Source organism: Mastigoproctus giganteus, chromosome 14, assembly GCF_048544385.1.
Source record: "Mastigoproctus giganteus isolate SK-2022 chromosome 14, ASM4854438v1, whole genome shotgun sequence".
In the NCBI taxonomy this organism is placed as follows: domain Eukaryota; kingdom Metazoa; phylum Arthropoda; class Arachnida; order Uropygi; family Thelyphonidae; genus Mastigoproctus; species Mastigoproctus giganteus.
In genome coordinates, this window is record NC_143588.1 from 9,752,175 (window position 1) to 9,778,310 (window position 26,136).

At 38.2% G+C, this 26,136-nt stretch overlaps 1 protein-coding gene and 1 non-coding gene across 4 annotated transcripts in view; both read right to left on the reverse strand.

Moving 5' to 3' along the window:
• Window positions 1-26,136, reverse strand: part of LOC150074973 (uncharacterized) — a 763,849-nt gene that overhangs the window by 575,147 nt on the left and 162,566 nt on the right. For all 3 annotated transcript variants that reach the window (XM_090388939.1, XM_090388938.1, XM_090388937.1), the window contains exon 3: window positions 8,804-8,922. In XM_090388939.1, the coding sequence (XP_090245065.1) occupies window positions 8,804-8,922 (119 nt within the window). The remainder of the gene's footprint in view (window positions 1-8,803; window positions 8,923-26,136) is intronic.
• Window positions 13,582-13,687, reverse strand: LOC150074974 (U6 spliceosomal RNA). The gene has a single exon (XR_016547933.1). It is a non-coding gene; the product is annotated as a U6 spliceosomal RNA (small nuclear RNA).

A 26,136-nucleotide genomic window follows, 5' to 3' on the forward strand; every position in this document is an offset into this window, starting at 1 on the left:
CAAGTATACATGCACCTGTTCTTTTTCTTAGCTACCCTAACACAACCCATGTGTTTACTTGTACCCCAATGATTCCCAGCAGTCTCTGAAATATCCTGCATCTTATTTTCCAGGCTGCGGCTCATTCCAATAGAAGCAGTGCAAGAATCACTTTCACCTCTGCCAGTGGCTACTGTTAATCTATTAGTCCTTGTATCCCCCCAATCTAGCAGTTTTCCGACCCACCTAACATTGCCTCGATAGCATCAGCAAACATTCTTGCACCCTTTCTATTTAAGTGTATCCCATCCCTGTAGAAGCAGTCTCTCCTGTTAACAAGTACAGACCAGGCTGAAAAAAATTTTACCCCTTGAGCCCTGCACAATCTTTCCAGGGCTGAATTGATTGACAGGGCTCTCATCATATACTCCCTCCTATCGTGTCTGGGCAGAATTGCAGACACTTTCAATTTCAACCCTAATTCACGGCTTTTTTTCATCAGTGACCTGTACTTGTCAAGTAATTCCGCCGGTCTCCTATGTGCAACAGTATCAAAAGCCTTTCTAAGATCCAAGTATATAATATCAAAGTTATTCCCTGCATCCAGTTCCTTTGTGACTGCATCATAGTATCCAATCAAATTGGTCAGGCAAGACTTCCCCTTAACAAAACCATGCTGTGTCCGAGCTATAACTGAAGTCTTGTCTAAATGATCCTGCAGTGCTTCTTTAACTAGTGCCTCCATTGATTTTCCTGGAACAGAAGTTAAACTCACAGGTCTATAATTACTTGTCAGCCTTTGATCCTCCTTTGTGAACTGGGGTCACATTTGCACATCTCCAATCCGTGGGTACCTCCCCTGAGTCCAAGGAAGCTCTCATAATTATGGCTAAGGGTTTGCTTACTTCCTTTGCTGCCTCCTTTAATATAACTGGATAGATCCCATCCACTCCGGGTGCCTTTCTTGTGTTTATCTTCAACAATTTCTCCTCCACTTTACTCTCAGTTATTACAAGATTCTCTAGCTTACTGCTAGAGTTGAATACACCTATGGCTTTCCCCTCGCTAAATAACTCCTCATGTGTGAATGTCGATGCAAAATATTCATTTAGTTTGTTAGCTACCTGAGCAGGATCATCAACAGTTGACCCATCAATATCAAGTGGACCAATCTGATTCATCCCCTTCCTTCTAGAGTTTACATAAGTAAAGAACTCTTTGCTGTTTTTCTTTGCATCCCTTGCCAAAGATTTCTCGTAATCTGCCTTCGCCTGCCTAACCTCCTTTGTAACTTGGTTACAGATCAACTTGTATCTATCATAGGCTTCTGTGTCATGTCTTAATTTGTATGTATCCCATGCATGTTTCTTCTCTGCCATATACCTCATTAGTTCATCTGACATCCATTTAGGCCTAAACCTTGAACAATATTTCTTAGTTGGTATGTAAAGCCTAGTAGCTTCCAAGATAAGTTCTTTGAATGCTTCCCATTTTGCATTTGCTGTTGGTAACATCATCAGTTGGTCCCACTGTATAGAATTTAAATACTGTCTCAGTCCATCGTAGTCGCCTTTACGAAAGCAATAATCCTTCCCTTTACCCCTAATGGTAGTTACCTCTTTGAGTAAATCCCACTTCAGCACAATGTGATCACTGCTACCTAGTGGTTCATTTATCTGCAGATTTCATTTATCTGCAGATTCTTAATGCATGAAGAATCACCTGATAATCAAATCAAGAGGATTCCTCCCTCTAGTTGCCTCCCGAACACGCTGATGTAGAAAACACTCATCCAATAACTCCACAAAAGCCTTGCTAGTGTGTGAGTGACCAGCCACCAAATTCCAGTCAATATCTATGAAATTAAAATCTACCATTATAAGACTCTCTGATTTACTGGCCCACTCTATTTCCCTGTACAGTTTCTTATTGTACTCATCAGAGTCATTAGGCCTATAGCACACTACTACTCTCAATTTTGATCTCCCAATGCTTATGTCACACCAAACTGACTCGACACTGCACTGTCCAGCGATGTCCACTGGCTTCACTTCCTTGGATTTTATGTATTTCTTAACTAATAGCATAACCCCTCCTCCCTTCCTATCCAGTCTATCCTTTCTGTAGACGTTGTACTCCCCAAATTCCAGTTCTGCATTCCTTATATCTGTGTGACACCACGTCTCTGATATCCCAACAATATCTGCCTTTCATGTTTTGAGCAATACCTCAAATTCATCAAATTTATTTACTAAACTCCTAGCATTGGTGTACACGCAAGTATACATGCACCTATTTCTAATCTTAGCTACCCTAACACAACCCATATGTTTACTTGTACCGCAATGACTCCCAGCAGTCTCTGCAATATCCTGCATCTTGTTTTTCAGGCTTCTGCTCATTCCAATAGAAGCAGTGCAAGAATCTCTTTCACCTCTGCCAGTGGCTACTGTTAATCTATTCGTCTTTGTCTCCCCCCAAGCTAGCAATTTTCTGACCCACCTAACACTGCCTCGATAGCATCAGCAAATATTCTTGCACCCTTTCTATTTAAGTGTATCCCATCCCTGTAGAAGCAATCTCTCCTGTTAACAAGTACAGTCCAGGCTGAAAAAAATTCTACCCCTTGAGCCTTGCACAATCTTTCCAGGGCCAAATTGATCGACAAGGCTCTCATCATATACTCCCTCTTATCGTGTCTGGGCAGAATTGCAGACACTTTCAAATTCAACACTATTTCACGGCTTTTTTTCAACAGTGACCTGTACTTGTTAAGCAATTCTGCCGGTCTCCTACTCTTGATATCATTAGTGCCAACGTGTACTAATGTACAACTATATCACCTTTTGTGCCCTTAAAAGATGATATCTACTCTACAACGTCATCAACCTTTGCTCCTGGCAGACATACCCTGGTCCTGTTCCACCTATCCTTTTTACAAAGCATGTTCCCCGTTTCCCTGACAATAGAGTCACCAACAACTACTAGTTCCTTTGGGACCAGCGCATTCTGCCTTGGGGGTTGCGGCTGTGTTGCGCGATGACCAAGTGCAAGCTCTGGCGTTCATGTGGGCAGCTGAGAGCTTGATGGGCCCCTCAATTTAGTTCCTTCGAGGGCATCCACCCTATCCTTCAAGCTCTCATATAGGCCCATAAGAACGCTGAGTTGTTGCCTGATTTCGATACACTCCTTGCATCGCGCACACACAAAGACATCCCCCATGGAAATATCATGTCCCATACCTGAATGCTCCACAAACATCATGCAAGCTGTGCATTTTAAAAGGCTGTGATTCAGAAGGCAACTGCCCCCTCAGTTCTCCTCTGAGCCACAGCACTTCCATTAGCTTGAGCCTTTTGTTTTGCTGCTCTGGTCTGAGTCATGATTTCTTTTAATTTAAATAAAATTTCAATTTCAGTTTATAACCCTAACTTATCTCCCAATACAGTTATAACGGGATATATATTTTTTAGTGTCAAGTATTAATTATCTCCGAGTTCCCTTTATATAACTTCCGTATCAGTTATGTATTAATTAATTATGTTACATTTGTAATCTAAGTCGCTATATGTATTTAGTTAAAAGTACAATTTAAATGCCAACGAAGTTCAACAAGTTTAATAGATTTTACCGATCACTGAAAATATTATAACCTATACTATACTAACGCTATCTAGGTTCGATATATAACGATCATATGACAAAGACAAAGGCGGGAAGTTACGAACGGTAAATCTATGGACACTTAAGTATTAATTAACTTTCAAATCTCGCTGTCTCAATTCAGAATAAACTAACGATTCTTACTACGTCTATAAGCTACTTACAAAAAATAATTTGATGTAAAAAATATTCAATAAGCGGCTAAATATGGCTAAAAAACTTCTCGTTCAGTGGAGTTGCAACTTGTAACACGTGGAGATACCCTTACCGATACTTTTATGCAATTGCAAGGACGAGTAAAGAATAAATACACCAAATTAATCAGAAAATCACAAAATAATGCTATACTACTAAATTTAAATCAAAAGTTTTAGAAAAACAATAATTTCAAATCAATAAATAAGAAAAATCCACTTAGCGGGGCTTTGAACACATCTGGCCCCTACTAGACTCATCAGCAGACTCCTTGATCAGATATATTAACTTTTTGCAATGTTAATGTGTTTACCCCAACTAATTCAACACACTATTTCCATTGTAAAAAGTAATATTAACAACTCAACCAAACAAATTGCTAAAGCAAATACACGTATCATCCTTCCCTACCACAGTGAATTTGCAGGACAGTTCCGTCGGGTATTTACAGGCACAGATATTGCTCTCATATTTTCAGCTTACGATAAACTTGGATCTTTATTCAATACATATAAAGATATACACAAGTACTCGACAAGCGATATGAACAACATAATACATCTGATCAGATGCCAATAAAATTGTAATGCTTGCTATATTGGAAGCACTACAACAAAGTTTGGTTCCACAAAAACCTCTAATACACACACATACTATCACTATAACGGTTTTAGAACAGGACAATCTAGCACCGAGCTCACAATACATGCCCATACCCACAACCACACCCCCTAGTTGATTCCACCATTACTATAGTTAAACTAAAAACCAGTTACAAAATTCTCCAATATCAGGCTCTCATTATTGAATGGTTCCGTCACAACTGTAAACTTAACATCATAAATGCAAAACTCCCCTTCAATCTTTCCCCGGCCTGGAATCTCTCACATTTGGTATTCCCACGTGTTCCAAAGCATCATGGGAATATAGATATTTCTTTTAAATACAGCAAGCACTCACTCTCTACTCAACTTTGCCAACTGAAGACGTTTTTAACTAAACGAAAGTCCATCGTTATGACTATTGGCCTTATCAGTTTTATATTACTCAGAGTTTTTTAATTAATTATCCTTCATGACAACCAGGGACGGAGTTGTGCACTTCTGCCTCCTTGCACTTATTTTAAATTCCGTCAAATTAAATTAATTTATTTTTATTTTTTATCTCGCTTTTTAATTTATTCAACCCAAAATTTAGCCATCAATTCACCCTAATAACTATTGTAGATTGTAAAAGGCAAGTACCGTACATTAAGCATTTGCTATTTGGATATTTTTTTAAACAAACCATAGCTCACAACATAGAGCAAAAAACTGCACCAGGTTTCACTGCCCTGTATTAAATTGTTTGCTAAATGCTATTACTTGCATATGGATTGTGCTCATGATTTCTGTTATTTTTGTCTCTTTTTTTTAATTTAAAAATTTTTCGGTAATCTGTTATAATTAAGCATAACTATAAAAATTAATACAGTGCACACTGTTCTTTTTAACTAAGAGTTTAAAATTTTTGCCATTGTTATTTCATATAAAAGTATAAAGGTGTGATCAAAAAAATCCAAGATTGTAAAAAAAAAAAGTCACCACATACTGTACTTTTTCTGGATCTCCAACAGTCATGAAAGCTCTGCTTTTCAGTGCAAAATTAAAATTTAGTTTCAAGAAGAATCACACTGAACTAGAACTGAAGAACATGCAGAGCAAGTGGTCATAGGAATGACACTCAATGTTGGAATTTGTAATGCATATTCAGGATGACAATGATATCATCCTAAATGCATGGCGTCTTAATGTTAAAATGTCACAAATAAGTTGATCATATTTTTTTGCAATGATAGAATCGTTCATCAAGAACTTGTTCACTGAGCCAAACACATTTCTGCAAAGGTAGTGGAAGTTAGTGGGCAGACGTTCCATAAAATGCCTCAAAAATATCAAATTGGGCACTGGACCCAGGAAACTGATTTGTGATTTGTAGATGGGCTGATTCATTTAGGAATTCAAAGCACACAAAAGTGAGTGTTTTGTTGTTTTTTGGGTATTGCGTGTTTGCATGTTCACACATGCATCATTCCAGCTAGAATTACTTCTCTTCAGGCTTAGATTTCTTATAATGGATAGCAATAGCCTACTTCTGCTTTAATTTCATATAACTTAGAACCTGTATGCCACTGTATCAAGCAGTTTCATTAGGTCCCTAGATTATAATTATCGCTACTAGGCTGTTTGACTGTTCTTGCTATTTAGTCTGCCATTTCATTTCTTCTAATCCTAGTGTCCTCAGTATACACCAGAATTAGAAAATAAAACAGTATGCCATTTCCATTTCTTTGACAGTTAGATAAAATGGAATGGAAGAAGGCTGCTGTCTTTGAAGACCTGCAGAATTGTGATTAGAAAGCCCACTGCTACTGCTGCAATAGGGCTTTTAATTTTGTGAAGGTACATTCAAAAATCTGAATATAATGGGAAGCATGTAGTTAATGGAAGTTGTAAGCAGATAATTCTATTTTGCTCAATTTTTGAAGAGAAATATCACAAGGCAGGATAAAGTTTTTCCACAGTGGAAATGGATGTTTTATAAAACTGAAAATTGAATGAAGAATATTGTTTTATCATGCAAATTGTTTGTAGCTGTTTTACACTTTTTTAGATAAAGCAACTTCTTATTGAGAAACATGATAAAAATTTCACACAGGATTCAACTTGGATTATTTCTCAATTTACTTCAGTTTCTAGGTCTGGATGAAGCTTATGATTCCATTTATACTGGTTTTTGCAATGGTAGCCAGAATCCATTATCTAAACCCCATTTACTAATGGTGCTGATAGATTGTTATAATTTCCTTTCAATTGCTCTCATACTTTATAAGTTAGAGATCCACAATGAAAGAACTGGATATCGTGGGCAGTAATTATAGTGTGATGGTATTTATCTTTATTGCAAATAAAATGACTTAACAGTGATTCCTTTGGTACTCATTCCACACATTAGAATGTTTCCAAAAAAAATATTTTTTTTTTTTTTTTGGAAACATTCTAATGTGTGGAATGCTTCTTTAAATTTATTCGAACTAACCACCTCTACAATACCAGATGAATGTTTGTTCCAACAATCAATTATAGAAAGATATCATCTAAATCCAAAGCTTAGTATATATCTTATAGGATGCCATATTGCATACTGTGTCAAGTTTTTCTGTAACAAAATACACTGATACAATGTTCGGATCTGGCAAAGCCATTAGCATTAGAGGCACATGATACAAGAAAACAAGCTTATACAGGATCAGCCCGGAAAAAAAAAAACCTTCCCATTTCCCCCATCCATTCACTCCAAATGTTTGTTGTTGTTGTTGTTTATTTGGTTTTTAGGAGCATTAGCAACTAAGGCCGTATTGCTCCGGGATATGCGGTGGTCATTCCCTGACCTTTCCACATCCTCCGTATTTGGTGGTGACGGGCTCGAACCCCGGTCTAATCAAGAAGCGTGTGGTATGCACTGCTGCTCCTTCCCACCTGGCTATGGAGGTGCCCCAAATGTTTGTCTAGTTCTGCCTTGAACTTATTCAAGTTGGTGACCTCCTCTACAACAGATGGAAGTTTGTTCCAACTATCGCCACCCGCTGGCTAAAGGTAAATTTCTGCACATCTATTCTACAGTTGTCTTTCTGCAATTTGAATTTATGTCCTCTCAGGTGAGTAATCTGAGCAAGTGGAAGAATCCCATCAGCACTGAGCTTGCTCAAACCATTCAAGGCCTATTACTGTTTCTGTTTCCACTACGTGGAGGAACAATGGTGGCATTCAGTACCATGTATAGAAAGGGCAAAAAGGCCTTATACACCTCAATTAGATCACCTCAGAGGTACCTAGGCACCTGGCCATCTTGACCATGTTTGAAAAAATGCAAACTTTGACTACAACTTGGCATGCTACAAAAACTTGTTCCTTGTAATATCTTCTCTGAGTGTTTTGGACTTGTAGTCTCTACACGAACATCCCTTGAATGAAGACACATTATTGAATTTTTGAAAACCCACTAGTCACTTTTTTTGAAGAAGAATGGAGACATTCTTCCTCCTCCTTAGTTTCCTGTTTTTTTTTTTTGGGGGTTTTTTTTTTTTTTTTTTGTTAGTTGTTGGCACATCAGTTTCTGTGGCCTTAATGCACCTCCCAAGGTTTTTGCAATTTACTGTGATCCAAGCCCGAGGCGGGATTCGAACCCATGACCTTTGGGTTGCCAGGCAGGCACATTACCCACCTGGCTAGCCTGGTTGGCTAGTTTCCTGTATACTATGCAACCAAAAATAATGGTGCTTCTGTTGGTGGAGAAAATTTCTATTTTGTCACTTGATTAGATTATTTGGAGGAGTTCCTCAGAAAGTGCATGGGAATGATGCCTTTAATATTCACTTGGTGCTCTCTTGTTTTTGTCCAAGAAGGTTTACTTTACTATCTCTGTTTCCAGTCCACTATGTGGAGGAACAATGGTGGCACTCAGTACCATGTATAGAAAAGGAAAAAACAGTACACTGCTAGTGAGAGAAGTATGTTGTGAGCAGAACTGTGTGTTTTAAGATCTAAGTACTTATACTAGTGCTAGATATTACACTAGAAAATCACCTAGTCACTAATCACTTGGCAGAATGTGCGGCAGCTAGTGGCCGTAACAATTTTGCTGTAATAGCCACCAGATGTGGCAGCTGGTGGCCATAACAAAATTGCTAGATTCTCTGTACATCTCAATGGAACTATTTTGTGGATGTCAACTCGGAATACCCAGTGTATTCTGAGTTGCCATCAAGACTTTTTTTTTTTTTTTTTAACACAGTCCAAAACGTCTGGTAGAGTTTATAATTATATATCACTCATTTATCACTCACAATACATTCTAAATTGGGGGCAGTGAATGAAAACAATTTTTTGAAATTACAAATGTTCACCATCAGGATTTATATACTTGCCTAATCTATCTATTTCATCCTGCAGAAGTTCTTCCATATCCTCTGATTCTGCTATATCTAATGGTAAATCGCCATCATTATTCACAGCTGCCACATCAGCCCCATGTTCTATTAGGTACCTATTAAAAAATAATTAATTACAATTATTCCAAATTTAATTTTCCATTTTTGAGAATGAAAGTTTCTATATTTGTTGCTTTTTTTTTTTTTTTTTTTTTTTGAATGATGAAATGATTAAAATGAACATTTTAAAAGGAGACCCTGGGAATTACATACCATGCACTGTTCCTTCCTGTTATCACCCATGGAGCCAGTGCGTGGTTCACCCGCTCAGCCATAGTAAGAAATAGTAATAAATTAGAATCAATACAAAGGACAATACTACTCACTATTACCAGAGCATGTCACACAGTAAGCACACCTGTGCTACAGTTGCTGGCCGGAGCTCTCCCACTTTACCTGGAAGTAGCCAAAAGAGGCTTATATTATAGATTTAAAAAGGGCATACCCACAGAATTTCTGAGGATAGCCCTTGATACAACACCAACACCTTCAATGTTGGAAAAAAAAAAAAAAAAAAAAAAACAGCCACAAAGCTCCATGACCTACGGCAAACAAAGTGGGAGCAGGAAACCAGAGGTCTGGTTACCAAACGGTTTCTACCATGGGTGTCAATTGTTAGCCCAAAGTCACCTAAGTGGTATGCCCCTGGACTTTTTTTTGCAACATTTATATTGACAGGTCATGGCTCCCTAAAGGCAAAACTAACCTCCTTAGATCTGACTGATGACCCAAACTGCACCTGTGGCGAGAGTGAAGACTGGGCACACATTCTATATGAATGTATAATATATGACATCCCCAGAACAGAGCTAATAGCACAGACTGGCCCCTTCCCAGAGGAGTAGAACATCTGTTCATCATTGAAGAGCCAAATTATAAAGCCTTTACATTTTTCACACAGAAAGTATTCGAAATGCACAGAACTATCCAAAGAATGACAATTCAGTCCCCCAGCAATTAATCAATAGTTAAAATTGCCCAAGTTTCCCAACATGCCTAGACAAAAACTGTCAAGATAGCAGTATTCTGCACCCTTACATGACAAACCTCCCCAGGACTACCCAGCTATGTGTAGGAACCTGGGGCCCTGTGCCAAATAAGTAACCACGCAGGGAGGGAGATGTACATGCAGCCAGGGAAGCAGATTAGCTGAAAAATATTAGTAAGCTAGTAGCAAAGGGATGTAATGTAGAAAGAAAGAAGAATGAATGAATGAATGAGAATGAAAGATAGAATGAATAGGCTGGGCACTGAGTGAACTAGGAATTATGATAAAAGGGAATAAATGGCAGTTGGTGAAAGAAAGAAAGAGTGACGTAGCATGAGGGAAAGAGAGTGTGAATGGGAATGAGTGGAAGAGCAAATGTAATTGGCCGAAAAAACACAGAGTTAAAAATAACTTACATTACTTTATATATACTAACAACACAAACACTATCACTGCATTCTCCCCTGTCCTGCAAAAAATTTGCAGCTAGGCTTGCACCACAACTGAAGAATAACAGTAAGTTGAGGTTCCCAGAGAGGGCAGTGCGGAAAGCAAGAGTCGAATAAATGAGAGTGTAAGTGTGTGAGAAAAAGAACACAAACCATAAATGCTACAGTTTTAATTAGTTTAATTTATTTCATTATTTTTAATTAGTATTTAAATTTACATTACACATCATTGCATACCCCCTGGTGTGTGAGAAAAAGATGAATCAGTGTGAGTGAAAAAAAAAAAAAAAAAAATATATATATATATATATATATATATAAAACTTGAAAGAAAAGAAAAAAAAAAAAGTATAAAAAAAAAAAGAATAAAAATAGAATGCAAGTAGAGTGAGAATGCAGATTATGAATGAAGTAAATGTGTGTCTCTCCCACTCCTTCACCTGGTGGGTTAACCACTACCAACAAACATCCCAACCTCAGAGCGGGATAGGCAGCTTGACCTTCCTACCTGATTTGACACTACCTGGACATGACACCGACGAAGACATTCTGTGGCACTACTGCCAACATGCCATTGGCAATCTGAACTGGCTACTCTAACCCGGTTCTCTTTAAAAACCCCATCCCCCGGGCAGGGGAGGGAGGAGACTGGTCTCTGTCTCCTCTCATCCCTGTCTATCCCCATATTTTGCCTGGTGGGGCTCATCTCCACTGACCTCTTTGGGGATGCCTACTCTATTGTCCCTATTCTTCTATCTGTTCCCTCCCCCAGCCTTCAGTCTCCCTCCCTTCTCTGACTAAACCGACCGAGTACACTCCTTAACAATGCCGCCAAATTCTAATCAACATCTAAATTCTACCGTTTTCTTGTAAATTTCTTGTGACCAAATTCTAGTGTACACTATTTTTTTTTTTTTTTTTTTAAAGGCTTGCCACTGAAATCCTTGGAAATTACGTCGTACAGCCTGCCAGAGTATTTAAATAATCTACTGGGTGCCTGACCTGCCCCCTCGTGGCAAAGTGTGGGCAACGGTGGGGCCCAACGGCTAAATGGTCAGAGAAACAACAGAACACAACGCTACACAACAGACCACTCCCCATACACTTTTTAAATCTTTGGCCTCCACAGAGTTAAGTGTCACTGGTGCCGTCAGACAACTAACACACTAAACAATGTCATCTGCAAACCGTAAACGGTTTAGGTACTCTGCATTCACATTGACTCCTTTCTGCGACCAGTCTAATCTTCTGAAATCTTCCTCAAGGGCAGCAGTAAACAGCTTCAGAGATATTGTGTTTCCTTGTCGAACTCCTTTCTCGCTTTTAAATTTGCTACTATCTTTGTCTAGTCTAATAAAGGAGGTAGCGTTCTCATATATTTTCTTCAAAATCAAAATCTATATAATATTGGTGAAGATACACCATAGACAACTCTTAAGAAACTACGAAGTAGTTGTTGTGGTAGGCATCATTTGCTCTGTTTCTCATATTGTGCTCTTCCTTCACGACGAGTTGCCATAATATTGCACTACCTCGAATAAGTAACGCTTCACTAATAGAGAAGACTATTGTTTCTTACTCTCATTCTGGTATGGGATAAAGTTCTCAGTTATCCTGATACTATCCCTATTAGACTTAGAAAACAGATAAAGATGTAGGAAGGTGATAGTAGGAGAGGTAAAGGAAGGAAATGCTGTAGAAGGAAGAAGGGGACAGTTGCTCCTTCGACTCTCACACAAAGCTCATATATTCCTTGAATAGGCAACGCTTCCCCAGTAGAGAAGATTGTTGTTACCTATTCGAGGAAAATTCAGTGGCCATCAGGCCCCCCAGATGGCACCGTTTCAGGGCTATTTGGCCCTTCTTCGGTGAGTGGGTGGGTGGGTAGATACACGAGTGACACTGTTTCAAGACTATCATCAGTGGATGGGCAGGTACCCTGGTATTGCAGACATGACAATCCAGTTGTGAAGATAATCACACAATATGAGAGATGTCAAAAGGTGTACATTACAATATTTAAAAAATAACTAAATGCACAAGGCATAATACGTTAAGAGTTAAGGGTTTATTATCTATATAATATAGGTGTAGATACACCATAGACAACTCTTAAGAAACTACGAAGTAGTTGTTGTGGTAGGCATCATTTTTTCTGTTTCTCATATTGTGCTCTTCCTTCACGACAAGTTGCCATGATATTGCACTATGGTTACAAAGGTTACAAAGGTACTGTGCCTTTGTAACAATGGTTACAAAGGGACAGTACATTTATGTTCTATCCTCTCAGTGATGGTCTGATCAGTACCATACCTACAGTGTTTCAGATGAACATATCATCATCTCTCTACAGAGAGGTGATGATATGTCCATATGTAATTTTCACATCTTTACATCTTAATTTTCACACAAGAGAAACTAAAAAAATTGACATCAAAAATCTGGAACTTTCTGAATATTTCTCCAAAGGTAGTCAACTGCAAAAAGGCAGAAGGAAAATAGGCTGGCCGGACTTTAAAAAAATGCACAGCAAGTGCCAAACTTATGCATTATGTTCCATTAATAAGTTCCAAACACCAATTTCTTTCAGTTTTTTTAATATACAATTTAAACCTTTCAAATCCAACAATACTAGAACTTGATCTTTGCTGGAGCTTGGAATTACATATAACATAAATATAAATAATATATTTCCCAGATTGTGTGTCATTGTTACTATGTATTTGCAACATATAAAATCATTCATTTTGCAGGACATTCAATACAAATTCACAGTATAGTACTTAATAGTACAGTAGTATGCATGCCATTTTTTAGACAATTTGAATGCTGAAAATCATACTGTACTATTTTATACCTTATATTAAAATATTGTAGATAATTGTAGGACTCATACTGGAGGAAGCACTGGAATTTGTGACCTTTACTGTTTAGGCAAATACATCAGCCATCAACTAATTGGTTAGGACAGATTAATAATAATTTTGGCTTAATATGGTAGCATTCAGTGGAAATTACAGGAATTAGTGCTACTGTGTTATCTAAGAAAAATAATGAATTACCTTCAAAAAACCAGAATTTTCAAAAAATCCAGTAAGTTTCTATGTTCTTGAGAATGCCAGATAGAGAGAGAGAGAGAGAGAGAGAGAGAGAGAGAGAGAGAGAGAGAGAGAGAGAGAAGTAGAAAGGAATCACCAAGAAAGAGAAGAATGATGATATCCAGCTCAAGACCCTGAGGTGTGCCAAGCCCATACTCACCAGATGTGAGCCCCTGGGGGGAAAATGTGGAACGCTTCAGGATTTTGCGTGTCATCCTTGCGCAGGGGCCATGCTAATCTTCTCTGTATCATCCCAATTTTAGTATATGTACTGCCGAAGCAATTCAATAAGTGTTTGTCTGCATTTATTTTTCTCAGGCATATTTTAGACTTGGTTTTTAACATTTTGAAGACTGCAATGTTTGATTTTTGCTGAGGCTACATAATCTTGCTTTCTTGCATCATTTGCTAATACTATAATATTCAACCTCACTCCCTGAGCCTATCATCCTCACTATGAAGGGTCCTTTGTTTGAAATATGGATGCAAAGTACCTGTTCAGTTCATCAGCAACATCAGTTGGATTAGCTAAGGCTTTTCCACATCCATTATACGTGGTTCGAATCTGAGTCTTCTTCTTGTTCATTCACATTAAAAAAAAAGCTGCTTGTCATCATTCTGTGCTAGCTTAGCAATTTGATTTCTTAATCAGCCCAGCCTAACCTTTTCCATGATATAATCACAGGCTTGTAGGTGTTATATTATTTGAGAGTCTTTGTAGATTTTAAAGGGGTGCATTTGATATGCTCTAAAGGGTAAGCATCCTTGCTCATATTAGGCAGCCTCAATGTACAAATAACTTTTATTCAGTGTTTAAAAGTACAGTTAAACAAATAGAAGTACAGTTATTAAAACTAGATAGTGAAATAACAGAGGAAATAGTCAAGGCTCAAGGATTGGTCAATTCACATGGAACATAACAACAAATGGCTTTTAAAATGACAATATCCTAATTTGAATATATAGTTTATGCTGATGACCTGGCTGTCTTGGTCTATGGAAATTCAAGGTCTGAAATAATTACACACCAGTGAAATATTAGGAAAGTAAACAGACTGGAGTATGGTGGATAAACTTGAAAAGTCATCTCGGAAAACAGTCCTTATGTTGCTTAAAGGATGGCTGAGCATGAATAGGAATCCAGTAATTTGAGCACAGGGAATTCCTTGCATTATGTTAAGGTTCTCAGGTACTTGGTTTGTACCTGGAAGAGTGCATGTTAAGTATCTTAAAAAAAATAATATCACTGCATGCTAAGCTCAGAAGAATTATGAGTTGACTAGGGTATAAAGGGAAAACCAATAAATCTTTTATATGATTGCTTATTTATCCCCATAATTACATATATATATATATATATACTGCTGGAGCTTGGCTACATAGAGTAGATAAAAGTATTATTCAAAAACGTCTAAATCAAGTGCAGAGATTTGTTCTTATAGGTACAACTCAAGCTTGGAAAACATTAACAAAAGCACTACAGGTGCTTGCATGGAGATGCCTGTGGATTTGTTAATTGTCCTTTGTCGTATGATGTATTTAATGAAATATATAGGCATCACTGAATTAGGAATAACATCTTGTCCTGATACAAGTAGATTATATACAAGACATGATGTGAAGACAGAGGATAGTAACTGAATTTTATGCTTTATGGCAAAAAAGATGGAACAAACGTATTAGCATTAGTAGAGGCATATGATGCATATCTTACCTAAAACTTTTTGCCTGGAGCAGATATTAACATTAGCATTAGTAGAGGCATATGATACAAGAAAGCAAGCTTATACAGCATCACGCAAAAAAAAAAAAAAAAAAAAACACCCTTCACCCATCCATTTACTCCAAATGTTTGTCTAGTTCTGCCTTTGTTTTATTTCAGCTGTCAACTTCTACAACAACCGATGGAAGTTTGTTCCAGCAATCAACAACCTACTAGCTAAAGGCAAATTTCCACACATCTATTCTACAACTGTCTTTCCTCAATTTTAATTTATGTCTCCTCAAGCAATTAATCTGGGCAAGAGGAAGAGTCCCATCAGCATTGAGCATGCTCAAACCATTCAAGGTCTTATAGACTTCAAACAGATAACCTCGCCGGTACCTAGTCTCCAGACACTGTAATTTGCAAAACTTAAGCCTTTGTTCCATTAACTAATCTTGTTGCCCTTCTCTGTACTCATTCCAGGAACTCTACATCTTTCCTAAAATGTGGCCTCCAGACCTGTATACAGTACTCAAGGTGTGGCCTAACCATTGCCTTATACAAGGGGATAATCACCTCCTTTTCCCTGCTAGAAAAATTCTGTATATCATTGACAACACATCATGAGCTACTCTTGACACCGCCTGGACTGCTCAGAAAACTTCATATTTGACTGCACAATTATCACCAAGTCTGTTCCATTCTCTACCACCCTCGGTTTAGTACCACACAGTTGATATGTTGACAGGTTAAACTTCAGTTGCCACCGCTCAGTCCATCTACTCAACTTTTCTAGATCCGGTTGCAGCAGCATACTGTCATTAGTCTCACTAACAACCCTGCCAACCTTCTTATTGTCTGCAAACTTGGACATTAAGCCTGATATACCGTCATCAATATCATTAATGAAAACAACAATGGACCTAACACTGAACCCTGGAGGACTCCAGTAATAACATTACTCCACAAACAGCAGTGTTCATTGATTACCACTCTCTGTCTTCTCCCACTCTCAACCATCCCTTTATTCGTAGCAGCAATTTGCCTCCAATGCCACCCTGCTCCAATTTGGGCAGCAGTCTTCCATGTGCAACAGAATCAAAAGCATTCCTATATTATTGATGTAAAGGAAAGATCATGGATCCTGTTTGGTATGCATGCAGTTTTCTTATTAAATGGACATGCACTGCATTAAGATTATGTCTCTTATTTGGTTTTTAGGAGCATTAGCAACTAAGGCCATACTGCTCCGGGGATATGCGGTGGTCATTCCCTGACCTTTACGCATCCTCCGTATTTGGTAGTCACGGGCTCAAACCCCAGTCTAATCAAGAAGCGTGTGCTACGCACTGCTGCTCCTGCCCACCTGGCTACACAGGCACCTAAGATTATGTCAATTAGGCCTTATGATAGTACAAGATGTACTTGTAGAGAGGAAGAGACATCAATGTATGCGAGGCTTGATTGTCCCGAGTACGCTGATTTAAGATTGCAGTTGGAGTTATTACTTGGAGGTTTGGATTTCGAAACTTCGTGGGATATTTGTCAATAAGAGTTGTTTCATGCATTTTAATAATTTTGTTCATGTTTTGTAGTAGAGGATATTATTAAGAACTAGATAGTTGGTCCACCTTCAAGAAATGGAAACCTGACTCAATGGGAAGAGCAGAGAATTAATCTCAAGGCTCAATCTTCTTATATTGGGCTAAGTGGTCTTATCCTCTGTTTGATCTTGATTAAGATTTAATTGAGTTAACTGTTCATTTATTTATTTATTTTATGGTGATTACTTTGCTTTTAGCCTAACAAAGTTCTGAGACATCAAAAGTGGATATCAAAAGTACTTGAAATGAGAAATGGAGTACTTTTTCATTCTGTAACTTCCTCATGCCACTTTTTCTGCACTGTTTGGTTGCATTCTATTCATCCATCCTTCTCATGCTATATCTTATGCTTGATGTCGACAATGTCTGGTGTATTCGTTTTCTCACTCATAACTGGTGAATCATAACTTAATTTGCTTAGGCACCATTAAAAAAACCAATCGACAACCTTTTCTCATTTATCCTTTCTGTTCTTTGCAACTCTGTTATTTATTAGAATCTACAGAAGTAGAAGTAAAATGTTAACATGTATTTTCTGTCTTCTCAGGCTTTAAACAAGCATGGTTCAAAAGGGAAGAGATTTAAAACTAGAATACCGAAAGCTTTATTTTAGTGACTGAGTTATTTATGAGAATTAGTTAATTCCATTTGTGGTTGAGGCTGCCAGTTTGCACAAATTCAAATGTTAGATGGCTAGAATCCTATGTGAAAAGGAGTTAAATAGACAGTTAATTTTATTTTATTAGGTAGTTTATCATTTATTTTATTCTTTATCTATTCTTACTTTTTTTATTTAATGACTATTTTTTTGGCAGTTGCAGAAAACTTTAGTGTTTCATTGCACCTTACAGTAAATCAATTTGATGAATTTGAAGTGCTGGTAAAGACATCAAAGGCAAATACTGTTTGGATATCATAGACAGGGTGTCACACAGATATAAGGAATGCAGGATTTGAATTTGAGGAATACAATGTGCACAGAAACGATAGACAAGATAGGAAGGGATTATGCGATCAGTTAAGAAACACATCAAAATCAAATCAAAAGAAATCTGAAGAAGTGCATTCAGCTGACATGGGTGGACAGCTGAGTCAGTTTGGCATGACATAAGCACTGAGAAAGCAAAAATGAGAGTAGGAGAGTGTTATAGGCCTAATGACTCCGATGAGTACAAGGAACAACTGTACAGAGATAGTGGGCCAGTAAATCAGAATATCTTATAACGTCAGATTTTAACTTCTGAGATAATGACTGGAACTTGTCGTTTGTTCATTCACACACACAAGCAAGACTTTAGTGGATTTATTGAATGATTCCTTTCAGCAGCACCAGCATGTTCAAGAGGTAACCAAAAGTAATACTCTTGATTTGATTATCAGCAGTGATTATTCATCCATTAAGAATCTGCTAATAAATAAACCGATAGGTGGCAGCGATCACAGTGTACTGATGTGGGAGGTAAAGAGGTAAAGGTTTTTGCTTTCGTAAAGGTGATTACAATGGTCTCAGACACTTTAAATTCTATACAGTGGAACCAAAAGAAAATTCAAAATGGGAAGCATTCAAGGAATTAATCTCGGAAGCTACAAGGCTTTTCATTCAAACTAAGATATACTGTTCAAGTCTAAATGGATGTCACATGAACTAATGAGACTCGTGGTAGATAATAAAAATACATGGGATGAATATAAATCATCAGATAAAACAGAAGCCTATGGTAGACATAAGCTAGTCTGCAATCAAGTCACAAAGGAGGTTAGGCAAGAGAAGGCAAGTTACAAGAAATTGTCAGCAAAGGATGCAAATAAAAACAAGTTCCAGTCAGTATCTCAAAAATGCAAAGACTTCTTTACTTATGTAAACCTTAGACGGAAGGAGATGAATCAGGTTGGTCAGCTTGATATTGATGGTTCGACTGTTCACGATTTTGCTCAGGTAGATGACAAACTGAAAGAGTATTTTGCACCTACATTTACACATGGGGAATTCTGCAGGGAAGTGGAAGCCAGAAGCTTATCACACTCCAAAAGGGAGCTAAATGATTTTGTAATAATGGAGAGCAAAGTAGAGGAGAAATTGTTGAAGTTAAACATAAGAAAGGTACCTGAGGTGGAAGGGATCAATCCAGTTATTTATATTAAAGCAGGTAGAAAAGAAAGTAAGCAAATTCTTAGCCATAATTATGAGAGCATCCTTGAACTGAGGAGGTCCCAGTAGTCAAAGTAGAGGAGAAATCATTGAAATTAACATAAGAAAGGTACCTGAGGTGGAAGAGATCAATCCAGTTATTTATATTAAAGCAGGTGAAAAGAAAGTAAGCAAATTCTTAGCCATAATTATGAGAGCATCCTTGAACTGAGGAGGTCCCAGAGACAGAGATGGGTAAATGCAGCCCCATTTTACAAAGGGAGATCAATATACTAAATAGCAGCCAGCATATGAACACCGTTTTAGAGCTATACCTTCGAAATATGAGGAAGACTGAATCTCACCATGATGTCCATCATAACCTCAAAAGACATCAATCATACTGCATGATGGAAGAGATGGGGAGGATTAACCAGAGCTTTCCTCTGGAGACTAAACATGGGTTCCACCACTTCAAGCCTCCAACAAGCAAGTGATGATATTGCACCAGTTAATTAGAGTAATCTACTACCAAGTATTGCCGAGTAATATAGAAAGACGACATACCTTCCTGTTGTCTGGGCACCACACCTCAACCTCTGCTTAAGCTGGTTCGCAACTTTGTTGTTACCCACAGTGTGCCAGGTGCTGTATTTCAGGACTTGCACATGGGGGTTATACCAGGGATGCTAACAATCCCACCATCGTGATGGTGCAAGCTGAAACAGACCGACCGACTTCACCGAAATTACACTTGGCTTGAATGTCACCCAAAGATCAGTTCCATCAGAGTTTCAGACTCCCAGGTAGCAAGCACAGCTTGGCATATCTGAGAGAATGTCTGCAACACCCTCCAGAACCATCAAGGACCCCTCAAGTATAAAGCTTTGAATGGTTTGAACAAGCTCAATGCTGATCGGATTCTTCCTCGGGTTACACACCTGAGGGGCATAATTTCAAATTGAGGGAAGACAGCTGTAGAACAGATGTGCAGAAATTTTCCTTTAGCCAGCAGATTATTGATTGCTAGAGCAAACTTCCATCTGCCATTGTGGAAACTGATAGCTTAAATAAATTCAAGGAAAAATTGGACAAAATTTTGAAGCAAGTGGACCAGTGAGACATAAAGTTTTTTTTTTTTTTTTTTTGGCTTATCCTGTATAAGCTTCCTTTCTTGCATCATACACCTCTACTAATGCGGCTAATATTAATTCTTTTGTTTTCTCTCTTCCTTTAGGTAACTATCCAGCTGCCCTTTGAATTCCCCAACTGTAAGCCTCTGCCACCCATGTAGGTAACTTACTCCAGTAATTTATAACTCACTTGCTAAAATAAAACTTTGTGCAATCCAGTCTAAACATCTCACACCATCGTAACTTTAATTTATGGCCCCTAGTTCTAGAATCATTTATAACCTTGAAAATTTCATCCTCATTCATTTTTAATCATACCATCACAAAAAAAGAAAAAGAAAAAAAATTCCCTTGTTTTCTTTTGACTGTTCACTTTCTGTTTACATTTCTTGTTTCTAGGTTCATTAGGGGGGGGGGGGACACCTATTCATAAGGTCAGTTAGCCAAGTATGTGAAATATAAACTTTCCTTCTGAACTGTCACTGAAATTATTAAGAAACATATATACAGTTGTTATTATTTCCATGTTTATGTTTATATATCACACAATTTGATTGTCATGCAATTTACCGCACTTAGTCACTGGCAAAATTTATTGAAGCTGCTTATGAAGAGCTTAGATTGGAGGGCAGAGTGCTCTGGTTTTCAGGGAGTGGTGGGAATCATCATGGAACAAATAAATAAATGAGCTGTGAGAGTAAATGGGCCTGTAGTACTGGAATCCATTGCTTAAATAAATATAAATACATATATCCAGTAAAAATTTTAATACACATTTAATTACAAATGGTTTGTGGCTTTCGAGGCTAAACGGGCCTATTCTTCAGCAAATACTAACAGAATGGAGATGTTAGAGCAAAAATTTTAAATGATACAGTTGTGCACACAATGAGATGAGCGTGGGCACGAGGTTGACCATTCAAACACTAGATTGGTGTTCATTGTTGCTGCATGGACGTGTGTGGTTATGCTTCCAGTGCTTATCTAGTCTCAAAACAGTTGCCTCCAAGATAGGGTGTAGTCTCATTCCCTTGCTGCAGTTCATAGTTCTTGAATTACATGATATTAAGCAACTCTAGCCAGAGGCAGTGGCAAAAGTGTCAGGACTGGGACAATCACTTTGTAGTCATGCTTGGAATTAAGGTCATGGTGGGTAGACCAGAAGTGTTCTGCGATTGTGGATTGGTCAGTCTCTGCAAGGCAAATTGATCTGTCGTGCTCTGCAAGGCGGTCTTGAAGGCGTCGCGAGGTCTCCCCTATGTAGCAACTGTTACAATCTTTTCAGGTTATTCGGTATACTACACCGCTGCGCAAGAGAGGGGCGATTGGAGTCTTCAAGTTGGAAACCAGAGAATTTAAGTTTCTACCAGGTAGCTGCACGCATTTTATGTTGTATTCTCGAAGGATTTTTGAAATCTAGTTCGACATGGCCGGATAGTAGGGAATGTAGGTAGTAGATACATTATCATGAGTTGATGGCAGTCTCGGATGGATCGCAAGCTCCTGCACTTGCAGTAAGCACTTGTCCAATATGTGGGTTGGATAGTCACAATTGACCAAGTCTGTCCTCACTCTGGAAATCTCGTTATGACTAGCTTCATCTGTGTTGGAGTGGCTCCAAGCCCAGGAGAAAAGGGTGCGGGCGGTGCTGTTGAGATGGCTTGGGGCGTGGCCAGATCTGTAGTTGGTGAACTGACCGCACCACACTGGCTTGCAATATACTGAGGTTTCTGGGCGTGGGCCCAAGTGTTTTACCAGGACATCCAAGAATGGAAGGGATCTGTCCACTTCTAACTCTAAAGTGAACTCGATGAACACTGACAAGGAATTGAGATACTGCAGTAATGTTGTTTCAGAACCACGTGAGATGACAGTGAAGATGTTATCAACGTATCAGTACCATGTTGTAATAGGTATGGGTGGGTTCAGGAATATCTGTTCTTCCAGTTCTTCCATGGCGATGTTGGCCACGACGGAACTAACAGGAGTGCCCATGACAGTGCTGTGCACCTGCTTATATAAGGAATCCTCAAAAGTAATGATGCGGCCTGATAAACACAGGTTGAGGGCGGTACAGATGTTGTCAGTGGACAGTGATGTTCTGCTCGGTAGGTTTGGATCATTCTCGAGGAGAATCTTGGTGCAGCTTACTGCCTGTTGGACAGGAATAGACGTAAACAGGGACACTACATCGAATGACACGATAATCTCGTTGTCAGAGATTGAGAGCTCTTTAATATGGTGAATGAACTTGGTGATGTCAGCGTTAGCATTAGCAAAGGCACATTATGCAAGAAAGCAAGCTTATATAGCATCATCCAAAAAAAAAAAAAAAAAACGCCATTGTTTCACCCAACCACTCGCTCTAAATGTTTGTCAAGTTCTGCCAAATCACTGCTAGTTACAGTGTCGATGGTATTTCCTACAAGAAGTGTGAGGAGTTGTGCAATATATCTAGATAGTTCATATGTAGGCGAGGACAGACTTGGTCAATTGTGACTATCCAACCCACATATTGGACAAGTGCTTATTGCAAGCACAGAAGCTTGTGATCCACCCGAGACCGCCATCAGCTCATGACAATGTACCTACTGCCTACATTCCCTACTATCCGGGCATGTCAAGCCAGATTTCAAAAATCCTTTGAGAATACAACATAAAATGCGTGCAGCTACCTAGTAGAAACTTAAATTGTCCCGACACTATTGCTACCGCCTCTGGCTAGAGTTGTTTAATATATCATGTAATTCAAGAACTATGAACTGCAGCAAGGGAATGAGACTACACCCTCTCTTGGAGGCAACTGTTTTGAGGCTAGGTAAGTGCTGGAAGCATAACCACACGTCCATTCAACCTCGTGCCCATGCATGCCTCATTGCGCACACAACTGTATCCTTTAAAATTTTGACTCTAATGTCTCCATTCTGTTAGTATTTGCTAAAAGAGGCCCATTTAGCCTCGAAAGCTACAAACCATTTGTAACTAAATGTGTATTAAAATTTTTGCTGGATGTACGTATTTATATTTATTTAAATGAGCTGTGTTAGGGTAACTAAGAATAAGAATAGGTGAATGCATACTTGCATGTACACCAATACTAAGAAGTATAGTATATAAATTTGATCAATATGAAGTGCAGGTCAAGACATAAAAGGCAGATATTGTTGGGAAATCAGAGATGTGGTGTCACATAGATATTAGAATTGGATTTCGGAAGTATGATGTGTACAGAAAGGATAGGAAGGGAAGAGGGGTTGAGCTGTTAATTAAAAAAAAACATAAAATCTATGGAGGTGCATCAAGTTGACATCGATGGCAATGTTGAGTCAGTTTAGTGTGTGATAAAAGCACTGGGAAAGCAAAAATGAGAGTAGGAGTGAGTTATAGGCATAATGACTCTAATGAGTACAATGAACAATTGTAGAGAGAAATAGAATGGGCCAGAAAATCAGATTGGGTTATAATGGGGGATTCTAATTTCCCAGATAATGGCTGGAACTTGTGGGTTGGTCACTCACATCCTAGCAAAACTTTTGTGGATTTATTGAATGATTGTTTTCTGCAGCAGCATATTCAATAGGCAACCAGAGAGTGTAATACTCTTGATCTGATTATCAGCAGTGATTATTCCTGCATTAAGAATTTGCAGATAAAGGAACCACTAGGTGGCAGTGATCAGAGTATACTGATGTGGGATTTACTTAAAGATATAATTACCATCAGGAGTAAAGGGAAGGGTTTTTGCTTCCGTAACGGTGACTACAGTGGTCTCAGATAGTTTTTCAATTCTGTACGGTGGAACCGACTAATGATGTTACCAACGGCAAATATTCAAGGAAGTAATCTTGGAAGCTATTAGGTTTTCATACCGATTAAGAAGTATTGTTCGAGGTTTAGGCTTAGATGGATATCAGATGAACTAATGAGACCTGTTGCAGAGAATAAAAATGCACGAGATGCATATAAAATGCATCGCATGCATTTTTAAAGGGAAGGTTTTTTGCTTCCGTAACGGTGACTACAGTGGTCTCAGATAGTTTTTCAATTCTGTACGGTGGAACCGACTAATGATGTTACCAACGGCAAATATTCAAGGAAGTAATCTTGGAAGCTATTAGGTTTTCATACCGATTAAGAAGTATTGTTCGAGGTTTAGGCTTAGTTGGATATCAGATGAACTAATGAGACCTGTTGCAGAGAATAAAAATGCATGAGATGCATATAAATTATCATGCAACATAGAAGCCTATGGCAGATATAAGCTAATCTGTAATCAAGTCACAAAGGAGTTTAGGCAAGCGAAGGCAGATTAGAAGAAATCTTTAGCAAAGGATGCTAAGAAAAACAGCAAGGCTGTTTGATGATCCTGCTCAGATAGCTGATAATCTGAATGAGTATTTTGCATCTACATTCACACATGAGGAGTTATTAAGGGAAGGAAAATGCCAGAAATTTATCCAACTGTAACAGGGTGCTTAAAAATGATTTTGTATTAACTGAGAGAAAAGTGGAGGAGAAACTGTTGAAGTTAAACATAAGAATGACACCTAGTGTGGAGGGAATCCATCCAGTTATATTAAAGAAGGCAGTTATATTAAAGGAAGATTATATATAAAGATTGGTAGGGTGATTAATGACAACAGATCTACAAAAATACTGCAACAAGATCTACAAAAATTAAGCACACAGACAAGGAAATGGCAGTTGAAGTTTAACATTGGCAAATGCAAGGTACTGCATATGGGCAGAAATAATTCCAGATCAATGTACCAACTGTGTGGTCCTACTCTCAGAGCAGCAGAATAACGAAAAAGACATGGGAATAATTGTGCAGTCAGATTTGAAGTTCTCTGAACAGTGCAGACAGGTTGCCAGGACGCAGGTCATTAATTTTGTCAATGATAATGATATACAGGAACTTTGCTAGAAGGGATGTGGAGGTGATTATCCCATTGTACAAGGCAATGGTTAGGCCATATCTTGAGTACAGCATACAGGTTTGAAAGCCTCATTTTAAGAACCATGTAGATTTACTGTAATGGGTACAAAGAAGGGCAACAAGATTACTTAAAGGAGTAATCTTGAAGCCTTTCCAAAAAAGGCTTCTGTTCTGCAAAGTACAGCATCTGAAGACTGAGCACTTGCAAAATTATCTAACTGAGGTATTTGAGGCTTTGAATGGATTGAACAAGCTCAATGCTGATGGTGTTCTTCCTCTTGCTCTGGCCACTCATATATTCAAATTGAGGAAGGATGGTTGTAGGATAGATGCGTGAAGGTTTGCCTTCAGCCAACGGGTGGTTGATTGTTGGAATTCGGTGTATTGTGGATAATTTGAATAAAAATTGAAGGAAAACTAGACAAAATATTGGAAATGATGGACCAGTGATGTGGTTTTATTTATTTTTTTTATGCTTTTTTTTTTTTTTTTTTTTTTTACTCTTGATTCTTTATAAGCTTGCTTTCTTGCATCATTTGCCCCTGCTAATAATAATACTAACTCTCCTGACATCAATTTTGGCATACTCATTTAGTGATACTTTATCGCTGGAAAACAAATATTTTTGCAACTCCAGTTGGTAGATCCCCAAACTCCCTTAAAATTTAATCTCCTCTCTTTTGTCTTTGATGGCTGAAATTGCCTTTGACACTACTATAAAAGTTTTAGGGCTAAAAGCCTCAGTGCTATGAGAAATTCAGAGTATGATATCATTTTGTGCAAACGATGATCATTAGTTCATGGCTGAATTTAAGAGAAACCAAAATTTGTATATCAGGGTTATTACTATACACTTCGAATAAGTAAAACTTCCCCATTAAGACAAGCCTACTGTTAGTTATTCTCTGGGTGGATGCACTCAGAGTACATCCACCCAGATGGCACCATTTCAAGGCTATTTGTCCTCCCATTATTAAACTGTTGTTGTTATTTCTGGCATGAGGGCTACTCAAGCCACGTCGTAACTGTCAATGATATAGAGGCTATACATGGTGACTGTTAAGAAAACAGTCAGAAATGATTATATAATTGTATCCGTTTCAGAAAGCAGAAAAACTCCAACAGATTTGGATCTTTACCTATAATTTGGTAGAAAACCAAATTATAGGTAAAGATGAAAAATCAATATGAATATGCTTAATTTGAGTAGAGAGTTGCAATGAATA